Source organism: Neltuma alba, unplaced genomic scaffold (genome assembly GCF_004799145.2).
Source record: "Neltuma alba isolate B1F8T4 unplaced genomic scaffold, ASM479914v2 tig00013084_pilon, whole genome shotgun sequence".
In the NCBI taxonomy this organism is placed as follows: domain Eukaryota; kingdom Viridiplantae; phylum Streptophyta; class Magnoliopsida; order Fabales; family Fabaceae; genus Neltuma; species Neltuma alba.
The window spans coordinates 335,450-354,789 of record NW_021637412.1 but is presented as its reverse complement, the minus strand read 5'-3'; the positions used below and the strand labels follow the sequence as shown (position 1 = coordinate 354,789).

General features: G+C 36.6%; 3 protein-coding genes across 9 annotated transcripts; 2 read left to right on the top strand and 1 right to left on the bottom strand.

Annotated features, from left to right (window-relative positions):
- Positions 1-1,642: 1,642 nt before the first annotated feature.
- LOC114734281 (uncharacterized) lies at positions 1,643-3,269 on the top strand. Its single transcript, XM_028921872.1, has 3 exons — positions 1,643-2,731; positions 2,839-3,078; positions 3,171-3,269. Exons 1-3 carry the CDS (start codon positions 1,643-1,645, stop codon positions 3,267-3,269), a joined length of 1,428 nt encoding a protein of 475 aa, XP_028777705.1.
- A 5,231-nt stretch (positions 3,270-8,500) lies between these two features.
- Positions 8,501-13,184, top strand: LOC114734288 (CBL-interacting serine/threonine-protein kinase 8). 6 transcript variants are annotated; one of them, XM_028921887.1, is made up of 14 exons: positions 8,501-8,798; positions 9,462-9,524; positions 9,669-9,740; positions 9,855-9,962; positions 10,048-10,122; positions 10,214-10,267; positions 10,379-10,504; positions 10,833-10,922; positions 11,135-11,257; positions 11,467-11,586; positions 12,114-12,230; positions 12,417-12,473; positions 12,570-12,644; positions 12,741-13,184. In XM_028921887.1, exons 1-14 carry the CDS (start codon positions 8,640-8,642, stop codon positions 12,840-12,842), a joined length of 1,341 nt encoding a protein of 446 aa, XP_028777720.1. In that variant the 5' UTR covers positions 8,501-8,639; the 3' UTR covers positions 12,843-13,184. The 6 variants fall into 6 exon arrangements, with proteins under 6 accessions (XP_028777720.1, XP_028777719.1, XP_028777718.1 ...); XM_028921886.1 differs by having other exon boundaries at positions 12,738-13,184; XM_028921885.1 differs by having other exon boundaries at positions 10,214-10,279; positions 11,473-11,586; positions 12,738-13,184.
- A 177-nt stretch (positions 13,185-13,361) lies between these two features.
- LOC114734287 (serine hydroxymethyltransferase 2, mitochondrial) lies at positions 13,362-19,137 on the bottom strand. 2 transcript variants are annotated; one of them, XM_028921880.1, is made up of 15 exons: positions 18,988-19,137; positions 18,793-18,864; positions 18,622-18,708; positions 18,295-18,416; positions 18,120-18,196; positions 17,157-17,281; positions 16,509-16,601; positions 15,872-15,964; positions 15,572-15,769; positions 15,256-15,360; positions 14,995-15,060; positions 14,772-14,849; positions 14,033-14,144; positions 13,813-13,923; positions 13,362-13,730 (listed from the first exon to the last, which is right to left on the bottom strand). In XM_028921880.1, exons 1-15 carry the CDS (start codon positions 19,069-19,071, stop codon positions 13,582-13,584), a joined length of 1,572 nt encoding a protein of 523 aa, XP_028777713.1. In that variant the 5' UTR covers positions 19,072-19,137; the 3' UTR covers positions 13,362-13,581. The 2 variants fall into 2 exon arrangements, with proteins under 2 accessions (XP_028777713.1, XP_028777714.1); XM_028921881.1 differs by having other exon boundaries at positions 18,814-18,864.
- Between the last annotated feature and the right edge of the window lie 203 nt (positions 19,138-19,340).

Here is a 19,340-nt window from a genome sequence, read left to right as displayed (position 1 = left end):
TTTTTTTGAAAAAATAGTTAGTTATGAGATTATCTTTATTTCAGATTCTGCATCTTGAAAAAAAATTAAATTGAATGTGAGACATCTAAAAGTAATTTGGATGGCTATGTGTTCCCTTAAATTGTCCATTTTTTTAAATTTTTTTCATATAATTTCACCTTTGACTAGAATTTCAATTATTGATAATTAATTAAATTGACGTTGAAAAAAATAGAACAAACTGTGAAAATCGTTGACAAAATCGTATCTTAAATCTTTGGAATTTAATAATTTTATAAAACATTCAGCAACAATATATCTATGACTTTATTTGAAATATTGCTCTGAACTATGACCATTTCAAAATATTTTTATTTTTAATTAATAATTAATAATAAAATTAAAATATTTTTCTTAAACAAATATTTAGAAACTGGATTTTGTTAAATAGTACTGTTAATTGACCTTTTTCAGAAAAAAAAATAAACCTGCTTTTTTTTGTTTGTTTTGGAGGCTGTTACAGTAATTAACTAATTTTACGTGGCTAATTAGGCCGTCACCGAAGGCAAGATACTCGATGCCGTTAGTAACGATAAGTAGTTAAATAAAAGGATTCGATATTGATGAGTTTATTGCATGCATGGACGTGTTACCAGTAGCTGCTCATGGAAAAGCGCTGGGTAGATCTGCCGTGTTTGGTTTGAAGCTTTTCTCCTCCTCTCCAATCCTGTTTCTTCATCACAAACTCGCGTTTTGACCCGTGTCCGTGTGCTTTCCACCAAACGCCCAAGAGGCCAAGACACACCCCATTCCCCACGTACATTCAAATTCAAGGGCTTCCAAACAAAAAGGTTCAGCTTTGCCGAGACGCGGATCTTCCCTCTTGTCGAAAAATGAAAAATCAACCAAAGTCAGAGGAGAACATTATCATCTCCGTGATTTTTTCTAGCCTGTTATTTGCAAACAAAATTTTTTTTTTTGCTTAAATGATATAATTAATTATTCATCCAGAGACTTCACGGACTAATACGCATGCACATACAAAAATATCTATATATGCACAAATGAATCCGGTTGACGAAAGAAATCAAATACTACTTTGTTTTTTGGGTTGACAAATCAAATACTACTTGATTACTATAATAATTCCCGGGCTGGCGATGACGAAAGAGATCTCATCAAAGAATGTCATCGGCTCCATTTTATTCTCGTTATACCTAATTATATTTAATGCAACGGTGTTATAAATGCTGCATTTCTATTAGGAAAATTGTGCTTTTTATAACAAACCAAAATATAATGGATTAATGATAGAGATACAGATACCTTTAATAATTTTACAATTTGGTAAAACTTCAAAAGATTTTCGTTATTATTTAAGTGTTTTTTAACTTGTTTATAACTGCTTACAGAAATAACCAATGCAAAAATTAAATTCAGTAAAAGCAAATTGACGCAAAATTTCAGTCCATAAATACACAGTATCCGCGATTCATGAATATGGCGGAGGACGCTTTTTCACAACTTTCTTTAATTTTCCTCCCTAGCATCATATCCCCGATATCCTCACACCGCTTCAAGGCCTTTTATTACGTTCAGTTTCCTCAAACCCCAGCCCCGACCTGTATTCCTGAAATCTGATTCATTCCGTAAAACCCTAGCAATGGAAAATCATTCCCTCGCTTCCCACCCCGATTCCCGCCATTCCTCGCCTCATTCTCAAGACTTTGACAACGAGAATCCATCGATGGACGATCTTCTTTCCATCTCTACCACCACCAACAACCACAAAGTTAAGTTCATGTGCAGCTATGGCGGGAATATTCAATTTAGGATTCATGATAATCAGCTTGCTTACGTCGGTGGTGATACCAAGATCATAACCGTTGATCGCAGCATTAAGTTCTCGGCTATGATGACGAAGCTCTTTTCTCTCTGCAATGCTGATGTTTTCGTCAAGTACCAACTTCCCGGTGAAGATCTTGACGCTCTGATTTCGGTCACTAACGATGAGGATCTAGAGCATATGATGGTCGAGTATGATCTGTCTCAACGTGCGTCGTTGAAGCCTGCTAGATTGAGGCTGTTCCTGTTTCCACCAAAATCGTCGGCTCCGACGAGTTTCGAGTCGAACGATTTGAAACCGGAGCATCAGTGGTTTGTGGATGCTCTCAATTCCGTGTACATTCCACATGTTAAGGGCTCTTCAACGGCGGCACCTATATCGGCTGCGAATCCTGATTTTCTGTCTGGATTGGATTACAGATATTCAGTTGTTTCAGCAACGAAATTGCCCGATTCTGTTCCTCCCGCCGGGTCTGCCATTCCGCATGTGGAGGCAAATGGTTCGCCTACGGGAACGGATGGTGGATCGGAAGATCGGCACATTGTTGGAGAACTGGTGGGACCACCAACTGAGATTCAGATACAGATCGAGGAGTCACAGAGATTGCATCTGGAAAAGAATGACCAGATCCTACAAAAAGGCGATCAAGTAGACAATGGCACGGTTAATAAAACCACGGACCGTTACTCTCAGAAAAATCCCGCGAAAGAGGAGATGCCTGTGTACATTGTTCCAGCTCCGGTATCAATCCCAGGATCAGCGGCAATTTATTCGCCTGAAAGACTCGTGACAAGTGCTAGTTATTCGTTACCGGCTTCTACAACTGTTCCTGAGCAGCCAGTGTATCTCATTGCAGCCCCAGCCGTAATGTACCCTGCTACTACTTTGCGAGCCGTGACTGGAGCTGTAGGCCAGCCGTATTATCGAGTCCCGAGAATGGTCCAGACAAGTGAGTTCTACAATGGGTCACCACTAGAATCACTTTCACTTTCACTTTCACATTCACAGTCCAGAATTGGGGCGAACGGCGTGAAACTAATGCAATAGTACAGCCAAAGGTTGAGGTGGCAGAGCCTGCTGGATACCCACAGGTGTTATACGAGGACGCTGGAAGGCAGGTTTTCATTGCGGCTCCGACAACTTGGGGCGGGCTGGTGCCTCCAAACAGAGAGGTGGCAGCCGGAAGTGACGGGACACAAGGCGGTGGTGGAACTCTGAATCCAGAAGGGAAGGTTTCTAAAGCGGCTTCGGCTGTATGATGGCGATACCCCCGATATGTAAGCACTTGAAATCATCCGGGTGTTCCCTTTTTGGAGGTCAGTTTTGATTTTGCTCGTGTTTACAGTGCATAGTTAACTCGAAGGAGTGGATGACCCTTCTATATAGTACATTTTCTTCCCCTGCCATTTATCTCCGGCGTGCTTCCATGATTGGAGTTCGTTGATTACTGAACGTCAAATTTCATGATGAAGATTATGGATATTACACGTCTTATATAATATGCAATTAACTGTTTAGGATCATCATAATAATTCTATAAGATACTATAACCAACAGGTTAACCAGATGTCATCAATATATTTTAACATCTGTTATCAGGTAGAAAAGAACATTGCGCAATACCGTGACTTAATTTCATAATTATACGAAATAACGTGACTTGGTTTAATTTCTTCTCCCTTTCGGCTTCCCCTAAGCAGCTGATTAAAGCCCAACATATTGAAGCAATATTCGGCCTGTCTTTCTGAAATAGTTATGCGTTGCCTCCAAAACGTCGAACATACAGTTAAACGGGGCTGCATCCAGCCGCAATTTTTTTTCCCCTTTTTTTTTTGTGGTTGGGGGGGGGGGGCGGGGAGCGGTGGTGGGGAATCATAATTACGAGGAATGCACACTTATTTTGATTTTTTTTAGGATTAAATAGCCGTATTGTGCATGGTTGTTCAGTTAAAAAATTAGAGAGTATTTGAATATTTCCATAAGTACTTTTTAAAATATTTTTTTTTCATAATCCAAATAAACTCATTTATATATTTACTTTATTAATTATAAAATTACTTTTAAAATCACAGTTTTGTTTCCATTCAAACACTCTTTAATCTTGTTTCATTTTTAAAGGGGCCTGAATGTTTCTTTTCAGTTAAAAGTTTCCTACTAAAAATATAATAGTATCGGAGTTGTCATTTTGAAGCACTACAAGCTAAGTGGCTCGGCGTAGAAGTAAATGTAGATTGCTATCGAATACTCCATTAATCTGAGAGGCGATACATCGCAGCTCCTCCTCTGTTTATGTTCTATCACGCTCCCCACTGTACCCCCGTCACCCGGCTATGCATAGAGACACGCACGCACGCGCGCTCACACACCAGCTAACTATTGCTAATGAACAAGAGGAGCCGACGGCCCATTCCCAAGCTTGCTTGAAATCAAGTTGTTGGCCTATAGCACTTGTAAAATTTATCTTTTTGAAGTAGCATGTGTACTGGGGCCGAGAATAATAAGACCTTCAAGCAAAAACGTTAACAATTTGGCCGGGGCACGTATTTTAATTAGGGAAAACCATATTGAAGGTACCTATACTTCTCTCAATTTTAATTTGGTACCTATGTGTTTTTTCCCTTTAATTAAACATTTAATTTTATTTTTTAGCAACATTAGTACTTATAACTTTGTTCTATTGATTTTAGTCTTTACATAAGGATTAATGATGTTAATAGAGGAAAAATAAAGATTTAGTTAAGAACAAAAAACACATAGGTACCAAATTGAAAATTAAAAAAAAGTATAGGTACCTCCAATATGGTTTTCCCTTTTAATTATTGTCTCGCAAGTTTATCATGTTTCAAACTTAATTATTCCAAAGTTAATATATTACCCCTGTTCTATATCCACATCCACTCCTTCGAAAGTGCAAGAGTGATGCATGGAAGTCCAATGCACCTAAACCTTAATTATATTGAATGGCACCATAGATATTAATTCCCCCAGTCAATCGATCATTGATATGCAAAAATAAGGAAAAAATTCATTCAAGGATCGCAAAAGGGGAATAAGATTACAATTACCCCTACTTTTATTTTTCAAAAAAATAAATATTAATTGAACGGCAACCGAAGCTACAGTAACGGCCACCGGAGACAGCGGTGAAAGTTTACAGTAAAATTCAGCAATTTAAAATTAGGCAATTTACAAATAACATAATAAAATTTACAACCCCAAATGCAAGTGTTTAAGTGTAAACGAACAAGTGAAATTTGAAGATTTATAATACAAGTTTATGAATTTACAACTTAAATTTGGCTATTCACAAGAAATACAAGAGAATTCATAGCCCAAAATGTAAGTATTTGAGTGTAAGTGAACAATTGAAATCAGACAATTTACAAATGAAATTCAGCAATTTACAACAAAAATTAGACAATTTACAAATAATATAATAAAATTCACAACCCCAAATGCAAGTGTTTAAGTGTAAACGAACAAGTGAAATTTGAAAATTTACAACAAAAGTTTATGGATTTACAACCCAAATTTGGCTATTCACAAGAAACACAGGAAAATTCACAACAAAAAATGTAAGTGTTTGAGTGTAAACGAGCAAGTGAAATTTGAAAATTTACAACAAAAATTTATAGATTTACAAGTAAAATTTGACAATTTCACTTGCTCATTTATACTTAAACACTTGCATTTGGGGTTGTGAATTCCATTATGTTATTTGTAAATTGCTTAATTTTTGTTGTAGATTGCTGAATTTTACTTATAAATCGTTGAATTTCACTTGTAAATTCATAAACTTTTGTTGTAAATCTTCAAATTTCACTTGCTCATTTACACTAAAATACTTGCATTTGGGATTGTGAATTCCATTATGTTATTTGTAAATTATCAAATTTTTGTTGTAAATCACTGAATTTCACTTGTTCGTTTACACTCAAACACTTACATTTTTGTTGTGAATTTTCTTGTGTTTCTTGTGAATAGCCAAATTTGGGTTGTAAATTCATAAAATTTTGTTGTAAATTTTCAAATTTTACTTGCTCATTTACACTTAAACACTTGCATTTGGGGTTGTAAATTTTATTATGTTATTTGTAAATTACCTAATTTTTGTTGTAAATTGCTGAATTTCACTTGTAAATTGTTTAATTTCAATTGTTCACTTACACTCAAACACTTACATTGCAGGTTGTTAATTCTCTTGTATTTCTTGTGAATAGCCAAATTTGGGTTGTAAACCCATAAAATTTTGTTGTAAATCTTTAAATTTCATTTGCTCATATATACTTAAACATTTGCATTTGGAGTTGTGAATTTTATTATATTATTTGTAAATTGTCTAATTTTTATTGTAAATTGCTGAATTTCACTTGTTATTTATACTTGAACAGTTGTTTTTGTTTGTTATATATATTTTTATTTGTATTAGATAATTGAATGGTTTGCTTAGCTTGGTGGTTACATACTTTTGGTGAGCCAATGGGTCATGGGTTCAAACCTTCCTTTGGCCACCTTATTTAAAAAAAAAATTTCAGCCACCAGAGCTACATCAACGGCTACCGGAGGTTCAGCTACTGCCAGAGGTTAGACCTTTGGTGGCAATTACTGTAGCTCTAGTAGCCGGAACAGTTACGTCCATTAATATTTATTTTTTAAAAAAATAAAAGTGAGGAGTATTATTATAATCTTACTCTTATTTTTAATTTCAATTTGTTCCCTTGGTCCTGTAGTGATATTTTATAATGTTTTGGGGTTGACTGATATAAATTCCCTTCTGCGGTCTTTAAATGAAATTTCCCCTAAAAATAAAGTGGGCGAGAACTATAATTACCCGAAAAAGAAAAAGTGACTGGGGAGCGGACCTCCCGCCCGACACAACTAACCGTCATCATTGAGCCCCACCCCCGGGGTCAACCCTCAACAGAGACGCAACATGCGAGTGTCACCTTTTTTTTTGGGGGGGAAAAAAAACAAGAAAAAGAAACGCAGGTTGTGCTCGTGTTAAGGAAACACGAGAAACTCATCAACAACGCTCTAGTGATAACATCAGCAAATTTCGTCGAGTCGGTACGAGCAGTGGGCATGTATCATGTGACCACAAAAAAAAAAAATCACAATATCTGCCTGCGTTCAAATTTTACTCTCAAATAACTGATTTTTGGCATATCTATATGTGCTTGTTTTTTCTTTTACAAGAACAAGTGATATTTTATTTTTAAATATAAGTTTAAATTAAAGAATATTATTTTAGTTTGATTTGCAAATAATTTATAGACATTGATATAAAAAGAAGCCAAATCAGCTGTCAATGCATTAAAATTTATTGAGGATTAGCTTGTAACTACCCATTAAAACATTCTTTAGCAAAAATTACTCATAAGTTACAGATAACAAAATTAAATACAAATAAGTTCTCCGAATTATATTTAGTTCTTCTAGGTGTCAAGGGATTTAAATTTTACAAATCTGACTTATAAAATATGAAATATTTTGGGACCTATTAGTATCAAATAAAATTCAAGGAATTTATTTATATTAAATTTAATTGTTTTTAGTTGAGACTCATGAGTTGTTTTTTAATTTTTAATTATGTCATGGAATTGAAAAGCTTTTAGAACCATCTTATCCATTGGGAGTTATTCTTTAGTTTGTTTTATCAGTGTGCTTTCAATTTTTTATAAAAAAAAGTTGGTGTTATGCCAAATATTTTATGTTCTGGAATTATTCTACATTACTTTTTTCTGTTTTTAAAATAGGACCTAACTTGAGAATTGATGTTAATCTTATATACAAGACACATTTCACATGTTTATCAGTTTTTTAAAATTAATCCTATTATATTTAAAAAATATTATATTTAATAATTTAACTAATATCATTAATCTACTAGCATATTATTTAAGAAAGATTATTAAAATGTTTTAAAAAAATATATTATATTTATAATTATATATATATATATATATATATTTACTGCACCGGAGCAGTTATATACTTTCTTGGGGTGCTTTCGTCCTTGATTGGGGAAGCTGGCTGAACACGTCAAAAGAATGAGGCTAGCTGTTCGTACGGCAGCGCAGATGATTCCCAAAGGCAGGAACGCCCTGCCGCCTCACCAATCAGTTGCATCCATGTCAGCACTGTCGCATTCCTCTGCTTCGTCGGACCTTCCTGTCTCCATCACGGTTGAGTGTACATAAAATGCCGAAAGATATGATATATACACAAGCAGTGAAGGCCTCGCTTTTACCGACTTCTTCTCTATATTCCTTTCTCACCCACCCCCGCAACTTTACTGCCTTTCCCACTTCAACTTCAAGCAAATGATTCTCCACTCGAAGGTTCCGAATTGTCAATTTTCAGACATTGTTCCTTGCATTTCCCAAGCTTTTTTGTTTTCATTTTTTTCCCCTCTATTGGCTTTCTTAGATTCCTGACCGGGAAAATCTTCTGCTAGGAATCCTTTTCCGGGGCATCTTTTTGATATTTTCTAAGAATATATTTTTCTTTATCGTTGATCCTATGAGCTACCAAACATCTTTGGCGATTTCGTCTGTCAACGTGGCCTCCGTTCTTTTTTTTGGCCCTCCAAATGCTCCCATCTGTATTCCTCACCAACACTCAACTTAAATTAATTAAATAGTTTGAAAAGCGAGAAGTTTGTTGGTTTGGTAAAGTTTGAGGTTCTGGCCGAGAAACTCATCAACAACACTAGTGATATCATCTCAGGAGCTCTGGCCGTTGCGAGCTGTTGCAATGCCTGAACTGAGATTTCTGCGGTGAGAGAAACGCGGAGAGAGAGAGAGAGAGAGCCATGGTGGTGAGGAAAGTGGGGAAGTATGAGATTGGGAGGACGATTGGGGAGGGCACCTTTGCCAAAGTAAAGTTTGCGCAGAACACAGAGACCGGGGAGAGTGTCGCCATGAAAGTGCTCGATCGCAGCACCATCATCAAGCACAAAATGGTGGACCAGGTACGTAGTGTGAATTCTCCAGTTTCAGCTACTTTTGACAATCTGTTTTCCTTGGATGATTAGATCTCTCTATATGTGCATAGACTTGTTCAATTCATTGTTCTGGTAGAAGAAATGTATAAACTATGGGCGGAACAAACAATGTTATCTGAAGGAAAGGGCTGTCCATTCCTTGATTACCTCAAAACCGAGAGTTTACTCGAAGTATTCGAGAAGACGGTTTTCAAGTTCCAATAATACTCGGAATTGCCTTTCAATTTTCAATTATTTTATTATTATTGTCATTTGCTAAATCTTCTGGGTCGAATTCGTCAGCTGCCATAGCTTGCACTTGTCTTGCAAGTTTCTTGATAATTAGGTGAAAAATTAGTTCTAATCTAAGGACATAGTGCTCTGGCGGTAAAATGACTACTTGAACTGAAATGATTGGGGCATATGGAAGTTATCAGTTATGTGATGTATCCAAAGGTCTATTGCAATCCGATAAAATAAGAAAATTGACTTCTTAATCTCTGTTATTTTGACCATGGTTAACACTTTTTACTGCATTGACGTTCCAATTCACTTCAAGCTACTTGAAATTTCATGATGAATTCACGATTTTGTGGTGATCGTTATAGTTTCTGCCCTCAAAATTATGTGTAACACTCCTATATAATACAGATCAAGAGGGAGATTTCTATTATGAAGCTAGTTAGACATCCGTATGTCGTCCGTCTCCACGAGGCACGTGATATTTTCTGGATCTCAGACCCGCCTTTCTTCCTTTCCCCTTTTTCTTTATTCATCAAGGTCATAAAAGGTTCGTCTGGCTATTTTCATGACCTAACAGGTCCAATATATCCTTTTCTCGTGAAATGTTATTTTCAGGTTCTAGCAAGCCGCACTAAGATCTATATCATATTGGAGTTCATTACAGGTGGCGAATTATTTGATAAAATAGTGAGTAGCTCAGACAATCCTGTTTTATGTAGCCCCTGGCCCTCTACTCTAACTTTCTTCTGACTTGTTCAAGATATTGGAAATAATGATTATTAAAATAAAATTTATGTGCAGGTACACCATAGGCGTATTAGTGAAGCTGAATCAAGAAGATTCTTCCAACAGCTTATTGATGGTGTAGACTTCTGCCACAGCAAGGGAGTTTACCATAGAGATTTAAAGGTTTGCAAGCATTCGGATCTGGAAGTTTGTCGTTTTCCTTATTCATGATAGTATTTTAATTGTTTGATGTAATTCCCTTCTGTAGCCCGAAAATCTCTTACTTGATTCCCAAGGAAATATAAAGATTTCAGATTTTGGTTTGAGTGCATTACCAGAACAGGTGAGATTGTTACCCAGTGGATTTAAATTTGACTTTAACTTATGCGGACAAAATTATATTGGATGACTTGACGCCTGGTAAAAATTCACAGGGGGTTAGTATCCTTCGGACAACTTGTGGGACACCAAACTACGTAGCTCCTGAGGTAAATATAAGGGCAGGAAACTAATGAATTAGATTTGACTTTTATGTCTACTGAAGAAACTAATTATTTGGATGCTGGCTTCTCCACTTGGCATTACATTTTTGGCCTCAGGTACTGAGTCACAAGGGTTACAATGGGGCTATGGCAGACGTTTGGTCCTGTGGGGTTATCCTTTATGTTCTGTTGGCTGGATATCTTCCCTTTGATGAACTTGATCTTACTATGTTATACAGTAAGGCATGGATTCAAACATTTCCAGTATACATTTTTCTTTGTAGGTCAGTGGAGTGCCTGTTTGTAAAGATGTCAAGGATTTTTCTTTGGTGATTCAAATTTATACTTCAATCTCAGGAACATAGACCAATTATCAGCAAAATGATATTTGATAAATGTTGGTGTTGCGGATCCTGTCTGTCTATTTACTTCTGCGAAACAGTATTGAGTCACTCAGATTTCGGGTGTGAAAGGGGAAATAAAAAATGTCAGTCGCCTCCTGCATTTTTCAAGGAGAATTTTGGATTCTGCTTATGATGCTGTTGACTTTTTACCTGATCCTTTTGTGCAGATTGGTAGAGCAGAGTTTTCATACCCAGCCTGGTTTTCAGTGGGAGCAAAATCTTTAATACATAGAATTTTGGACCCCAATCCTCAGACTGTAAGTATCGGATGAGCATATTAAGTCTTATAATGTTCTATTATTCTCGTAGTTGTATTTTTTACGGTAACTTCTGTATAGAATGTTCTAGCTTCCAAATAACGTATTAGTAAATTATAGATATATCCTTATTCCATCCATCTTGGTTCTGGTTGTCTCTGACAATTCTCTTCTCTATTGCTTCATCTGCGCGTGCATGTGTATATACACAGCGCATAACTATTGAGCAGATACGAAATGATGAGTGGTTTAAAAAAGGCTACGTTCCTGTAAGTCTACTTGAGCATGAAGAAGTAAATTTGGATGACGTAAATGCAGCTTTTGACGATGCTGAGGTTTGTATAATGCGTTAATTCTGCATTTTGTCCATTTCAAAATTGTTTCTCCCCTCCCCCTTCCCCCTTGTCTTCTCAAAGCTAATCCTCCTAGACTGAACTTATCCACGCAGCTTTATATTTACAAAATGTAACGTATTTTGGATCATAACACGAATGCACGCATTCTTATTTACTCATATCTGACAATGGTTATTTTGTCGTCGAAGGATCAGGCGGCTAATCAACAGAGTGAAAACGAAGACACGGGTCCTTTGATGCTCAATGCATTTGACTTGATAATCCTGTCTCAAGGCTTAAACCTGGCATCACTATTCGATCGTCGAGAGGTATTTAATTTTGACATTTTCTTTATATTTGCCATGTACTGGCTCAATAATTATACGCACAAGTATTGAGAAAACAGTCATACGATGTCCTAAGGGAACTTTGCAGGCAGGATTTTAGCTTGTAATATTTAACAAGATGTGTGCATGCTGATATGTATAAATACTCCTCCGGTCCTAATTATAAGACCCAATTGACTTATTTGAGGAGATTAAGGAAGTAAGTTAAGTTGGTTATTTATAATAATAAGTGTTGTTATTCCTAAAATATCCTTACTAATTAAGTATATTGGCTAAAACTATCATTATTAGAAGGATTATCTTGGAAAAAAATGCATAAATATAAGAGAGAAAATGGATTGGGTCTTATAATTAGGACCAAATAAAAAGTCAAATTGGGTCCTATAATAAGGACCGAAGGAGTATAATTTTAGCCCCTACTTACTGTGGTTTTAAGTTCGGGTATTGAGTTTTGATTTTTTTCTCAAGCACGGTCGTAACACCGCTTTTATTCTGTAACATCCTTACAGGACTCTATGTACTACCAAGCACGCTTTATCACTCAAAAGCCAGCAAAGGTGGTTTTATCGAGTATGGAAGTTGTGGCACAATCAATGGGATTTAAGACTCATATTCGCAACTATAAGGTTAGGATGCCGTAATTTACATAATACCTCCGCTTCTGTTGCTTTGGATTCTTTGATGTGACTAATTCACTTTTAGTTATTTCCATTGATGGTCAACGTAAATCAGCGGAATCTGATCTTAATATTCAGTAGAGGTTAACTCTACCTAAAGTTCTCCCCATTTAAACTGTTGGTATAAATTTTCAGATGAGAGTGGAGGGTATTTCAGCAGACAGGACTTCTTATTTTTCGGTGATACTGGAAGTAAGTTCCCAGGCCTCTTTTTGACTTTCAACTGCCTCTTCACATTTAAATGACAATTTATTTCTTCACATGGCCCCCTTCTTGGCGATAATAAAGATTTTTGAAGTTGCTCCCACTTTTCTAATGGTGGACATTCAAAGAACCTCTGGAGATGGGAGTGAATACCTCAAGGTCAGTTTCTAAGAAATCCTTTTGTTGTTAGATTGGCCCCACCATTTTTGTTTTTGGTTCATAATTGATGATAGTTTTCCTTTCTCTATTTAGCAGTTTTACAAGACATTTTGCAGCAATCTTGAGGATATAATATGGAAACCGCCTCTTGAAGCATGCAAATCAAAGATGTCCAAGACTAAAAGCAAGAAACGTTAGTTTCTTCACCTCTTACGTCTGCTCTTGTTGAAAAAAGGAAAGAAGGAAAATCTCTTCGGGGAACATCTTCGAAAGATAGAAAAAGGAATTACATATCACGACGAAGAATATATATGATTTGTCAGTATATATGTTTGTGCAGTTGGCTTTCTCTTTTTACCTGTAACATCAGTTTAGTAGTTCTACTTCCATCATACAGTTTAATAGTTCTACTTCCATCTTACAATGCGAGTATTATATCAAGTTCTCAGATAGAAATATTGTTTCATTGATTGATTGATCCTTACTCTGCCGGGGGCATTAAATTTATAAATTCATATGAAATTAATATTGCTTACCAAATAGGTACCTGTGAAATTCAAGGAGAATAAATTCTTCACATATTTTTATGGCATAAATATTTCTCATTCTACATTAATGACTCACATCAAACGTAACTGAAAATGGGAGTCTTCAGTGATCTCCGATAGAACTATAATATTTATCTAATAAACTTCTTAACGTGTAAATAGACAATCATTTTGAAATGGGAGGAATGATCAATAATTTCAACGGATTCATTGTCGTGTGAAATGATCCTTTTATCCCATTCTTGTAAAGGTTTGAGGGGAAAAAAACAGAATCAACAAATCAAAATTAGACATTATTTCATCATAAATCACAAAAAATGCCCAACATTTGGCCGGGCAAGTAACCCAGGAGAATGAAAGCACACGCCAACCCATGTGATGTGCCATTTTCACTCGCCGTACTTCATCGTCTCTTTCTCGAAACCAATTGTCGGGAACTGTTTGGCGTAGTCCTCTACTTGACGGCGGAGATCAGCAATCTCAGATTGAATTTGAGCATCTGATTGCATCGTTGCCACGAAATCCTTCAACTTTGTTCCTGAACTTACAGAAACCAATAACGAATGAGCTAACAATAATACAACCAAAGTGAAAGAAGGCGAGGTAGAAGGTAACGGAACCTTTTACATTAGCCTTGACCTTCAAGGCCAACTTGACTGCGGCATCAAAATATTCGGCTACTTTTACAAAATCTTCCTCAACAAACCCCCTGGATGTGAGAGCTGGGGTACCTGGAGCATCACCAGATGACGACATTTTCAACATGTAATTAAAGAACCAACAGTAACAATGACAAGGGGAAAAACAAAAAAAGATGACGGGGAGGGAGAGAGACTGTACCCATACGAATGCCCCCAGGAACCATGGCAGACACATCCCCTGGAACGGTATTTTTATTAGCTGCGATATGAACTGATTCTAGCACCTTCTCAACCCTTGAGCCATCAATGCCCTGTCAAACAATACAATATAAAGTTACAAGGTTAAACAAATTCATCTGATCAATGTAACTCCCCTCAAGTTTTAATTTAGTCCTTACAATTTAAAATTTTTAATTAAGCTCTTACACTTCTAAAAATTTAATCTACCAGTGTTCCATTAAATTTCGTTGACTAAAAGAGTAATTTAACCAAAACATAAATAATACCTACCAAACATTATAAATATGTTGGCATATTTTTATAGTTAACTTGTTAATAAATTCCAGCATAGGTTTATTGCATGCGTGTAGCAACCTTATCTGACCACGCAAAATAATCAATAGTAGGATCATGTCAAGTTCACAAACATTAGGGAAGTCTTCCTTTGTTTGAAGGTAAAATTATGTGTATCTCACACAGTTCCTTTAAGTCTCAGGGATACGCTCTACTCAGCAGAATTCATCTGTAGCATTTGGCCATAGTAACCAGTCACCAATCACTGCATGTGATCAGTAATCAATATAATTTGAAACCAGCGGTAGGCAGGCTGTTCTGGACTGGTTTGTTCACATGAATTTACAAATGAGTACTTTATCACGAATCCTTTCAGATGGAAATATGAGCAAGAAATTGCCAGAGGAAGGAATCACCCCATTTACCTTGTTTCTCAAGTTAACCAACACTAAATGATTATCCGTTCCGCCAGATACTAGATCATATCCTTTCTCCGTCAAAGTCTGGGGTTCAATCAACACCAGAGAGGCGACCATAACAGTTAAATGTCAGACCATACAAATTAGAATAGACAGCTAATGGGTATTGACTCATTGTGATGGCTTTATGAAGCACTGGCCAGCATATTAAAAATGGTGCTCGCTTTACCTGTGCAAATTTTGAGCAATTACTAAGAACTTGCTTTTGGTAATCCTTGAATTCTGGTGTCATAGCCTAAATTTAAAGAAAAAGAATTTCGCAGTGAGCCTGGCAATTCAAAAACAAAAACAAAACAAAACACTACAAATCGTATCCATAGGTATAAAAAAAAATAAAAATGGGGCAAAAATGATCGTTATGCTTCCATGCAAAATATAAGGGACGACTACATAATGATACTAGTGTTTCCTTGGCTAGCAATTAAAAAACCTGCTTCAGTGCAACTGCCAAGGCTGTAATTGTGTGATTATGTGGACCACCCTGAAGTCCAGGAAAAACAGCCTGATTTATCCTGTCTTCGAAGTCATATAACACCTGAAGAGAAAGGAAATCGATCAGTTAAGAATTTGCTACGTCATGCAACTTCGAAATAATCTAAAGAGACGGAGAAATGACTTGCAAACAGCATTTAAAACGAACATAGCCTGAGAGGGTTAGCAGCTACTGCAAACAGAGTAGCCCTCATATATTCTGTTTAATTCCCTTTGATCTAATTTTAACATTAAATTTAGCTTTTGAGACTCACTTCTTGTCCTTGCTTGTTTATCTCCTTCACACCTTTCCTGAAGAAGATCATAGCTCCACGTGGTCCACGAAGTGATTTGTGTGTTGTGGTTGTCACAACATCTGCGTAATCAAAAGGAGAAGGAATAACACCAGCAGCAACCAATCCGCTGATGTGTGCAATATCAGCCAACATAACAGCCTTCTGCTTGTCGCAGACCTATATAAACTCAAGCATGAAACCATCATTTAATCTTTGTTAAGCATGAAAATATCTAAAGATCTTTCCTGAAGAGCAAAAGTGCTACAGATATATAATTACCTTGCGTACACGTGCATAGTCATAAAGGCGAGCATAAGCACTAGCACCAGCAACTATTAGTTTTGGCCTAAAAAGTGCAGCACTTTTCTCCATCTGAAGGTAGTAAACATTTCAAATCATTACTTACAAGAATAAGAGAACAGTATGCATGGAAGAGTAGAACCTCTGTAAAACAAAACTCTTTTCCCAATTTAATGCAATGATTTAGAATAGAAAGAATAATGGATGCATTGCCATGGGCACTGAGCCACTGAGAGGTCAAAATAATTTGAGTCAGAGTCATAGCTGAGCAAGTAGGTGTTTCATCAAAGATCTGAGCAAGTATACATTGGCATGGGGATACATAATGAGGTTCATTACAACACATTGAAACTATTTTCATCTGATAAGAATTAACATTTAAAATTCATTAAAAGAGAAAAGTTGAAATTGAAGCCTCGTGAATTTTATACCATAAAAAGAAATTAAACTAGACCAACTATACAACCTACAGTTCAATGATTAATTATTAAATATCAAATCAGAAAGGGCAGCTCAGTGGCAAAGATAGCAGTAACAGTAACTAGATAGCCGCAGTGTGGAGAAAGTTCTCTCTTAATTAAATGATAATATCCACAGTAAACGAGAGCCATTAAACCTGGTCATAATCAATATAGCCAGTGCTCTCATCTAATCTGTATGGCATTGTTTCAAAGAATACTGATACAGCTGATATCTTCTTGGTGTCAGTCTGCAAGGCAGAAATAAATCATTAGGCATATATAAGTATAATACATCGCTAAAATTTCAAAACACAAACATCAGAAGCAGAAAGAAACAGAGGAATCTGGACATCAACGCAGCACATACAAACACAAGTATTCTATCAAAGCATTAGGAATGCCATTATACTGTAGGATAGTTGCACTGTGCTCTGGAGAACAGGCAATACCAAATGTGATAGTTCAGCATTCAGATAATCAGTGAGGAAAATTTTAGCAAGGCTCAGATTGAATGGTGGAATGATTTGGTTATACAGAGATCATAAAATGTTCTCTCATGAAAGGGTAATTTGGAGAAGACTGAAAATACAAGTTCTTCCTTGCCTGTGCCTAATATAAGGAGCGAAGAAAAATTTCAGAAAGTTACTTCTAATTGAGGTGAATCCATATGCCAAATATAAGCACATGATTTTCTTTCTCAAGCTTTGCATGTAAAGGTCTACACTGTTCTTTCAAAACTTGTTGCTAAGTTGCTCATAAATTGGTGCAATAAAATAACTGATAATGAAAATCAGTATTATTACCTGATAGCCATGAGACAGATGTCCACCATGGGGAAGATCAAGAGCCATGATTCTCTCGTGAGGTTTCAATAATGCAGTGTAAACTTGGAAATTAGCAGGGGATCCGGACAATGACTGCACATTGACTGTTAACAAAGTACATAAGACCTCCAAGAAAACGTAAGACTGACCTAGTAATGTAACGTACATGAAATGTGTCTGCATAGAATCAGAAATGTCTTGAGAAAATCCCATAAATTACAAACTTCACAAGGATTCTCACATGATACCGGACACAAATTTGAAAAAGCAAAATTAGTAAAGACCAACTGCAACAATTCAAAACTAACAATCAGCAGGTGGAATTTGAAAACATATTCTTCTCCACAACCATTTTACTAGGAAGAGAAGGACATAAACGTTAGTCCCAAAGACCAAAATTCTATGTTCATCAGGAGAAGAATGAATATACTACTTTTTTTCATGAGTAGAGAAAAGAAGAAAAGAATTCAGCCTTTCCAGCCTTCGAAGATAAACTAATGAGTTGTGTACTTCAGATGTTCAAACTATATACAAAAGGTAATATCATTTGCAGCTTGCGTGGTTAACAGCAGAATAATTACTTTCTTTTGACCAGAAAAAGAAATACTCAAGAAATCACCACCATGTAGTACATGGCTTGCTTGATCGAGAAATACCCTTTGACTGAGATAATTTTATAAGTGCTTGTGACTCAGGTACCAGGATGACAGGAGCAAAATAAAAGCACTAAACACCTTCATCTCCAATAAGTACTGAGAAACTCTTTCGCAGGCAAGTAGTTAAAATAAATAATAATACTTGCATGCGACTCTGAATAAAAAACTAGCAATTAATCTATTGATAGGTCATATTTCTTTGGGATAACGCCTTGTCACATAGAATAGCATTCTGCTGAATAGCAAGAACCCAAACTGCACCCTAAATGTGCATGGACGAATGTACCTCCCCATTTCGCGGGATCTAGCCCAAAAGCTCCTAATGCACGCTTCTGACACAAGGATTCTGCCATGTCAATATACCTGAATGTATATGTTAGAAGTCAATATACCAATCTATGAATTTCTTAAAATTACAAATCGCATGTTTTGGAAGATCATCGATAAGCAGAAGCACGCACTCATTTCCTCCATAGTATCTGGCACCGGGATACCCTTCGCTGTATTTATTAGTCATGACCGATCCAACAGCTTGCATCACCGACAATGACGTGAAGTTTTCTGAAGGTATGAGTTCGAATCCCTATATACTCAAAGCCATAAACAAACATAAATTCAAAGGAACTAAGCTTTCCAATTCGACAGTATAGGAAAATATAGTTTTTCGTTTGATTATTTCATAGAGCCTTAACTCAAAAATTACAAAACCATTGTAAACCAAGCTCCGATCCATCATCACTCAGTTACATCACATGGATAGAAAAGGGAGAAAGTTAAGTTTTACATGCCTTCCATTGGCGAGCTTTTTCGAGTTCAATTACGTCTGTGACTTCCGGATCCACAACTTCAATAGGATCATTGAGCTGCTTTATCCACTGCGGTACGTTCCCTCGGTTACCCAAGATCAAGATGAAATACACATAAAAAAAAAAAAATCATTCCCTGGAGCGGGAACACACGAAATGAGACAAATGGCTTACGGCTGCACGAGCTTTTTCTTTTTCTTGTGCTGCTGCATTTTGGAAAGAAGACTGTAACCAAACAATACATAAGAGATTATTGGGATATGAAAGGGAAGCAAAGGAAACGAATTCAGTGATGGAGATGATCACGAGTGGGGAGTAGATCTAAAGGGATTGAAAATTTCACGTCACCATGTAATAAACAGAACCGCCATTAGTAAAAGCTAGACTTGGTCTCTTGATGGTGGAGGATAGTCTGCGAAGCGCCATGGTCATTCCTTCTTCCACTCGCTACCCCAATACCCTTGGCCTCAAAAGAGCGGTATATTGGTTAAGGTGGTCACCACTCACCGTTGGGAAGGGGTTGGTGGTGACTCTGATTTGGGCGATGCGGGGTCCAGCAAACAGAAAAGCGGATGGAGCACCATCAACGGTGGACTTGCGGGCTCACAATTACGACACCGTGTTGTTATCGGGCCACGAGGTTCATCTCGTATGTGGTTGTTTGTTTATTATGACGTCTTTTTCTTCTCACTACTAACCTA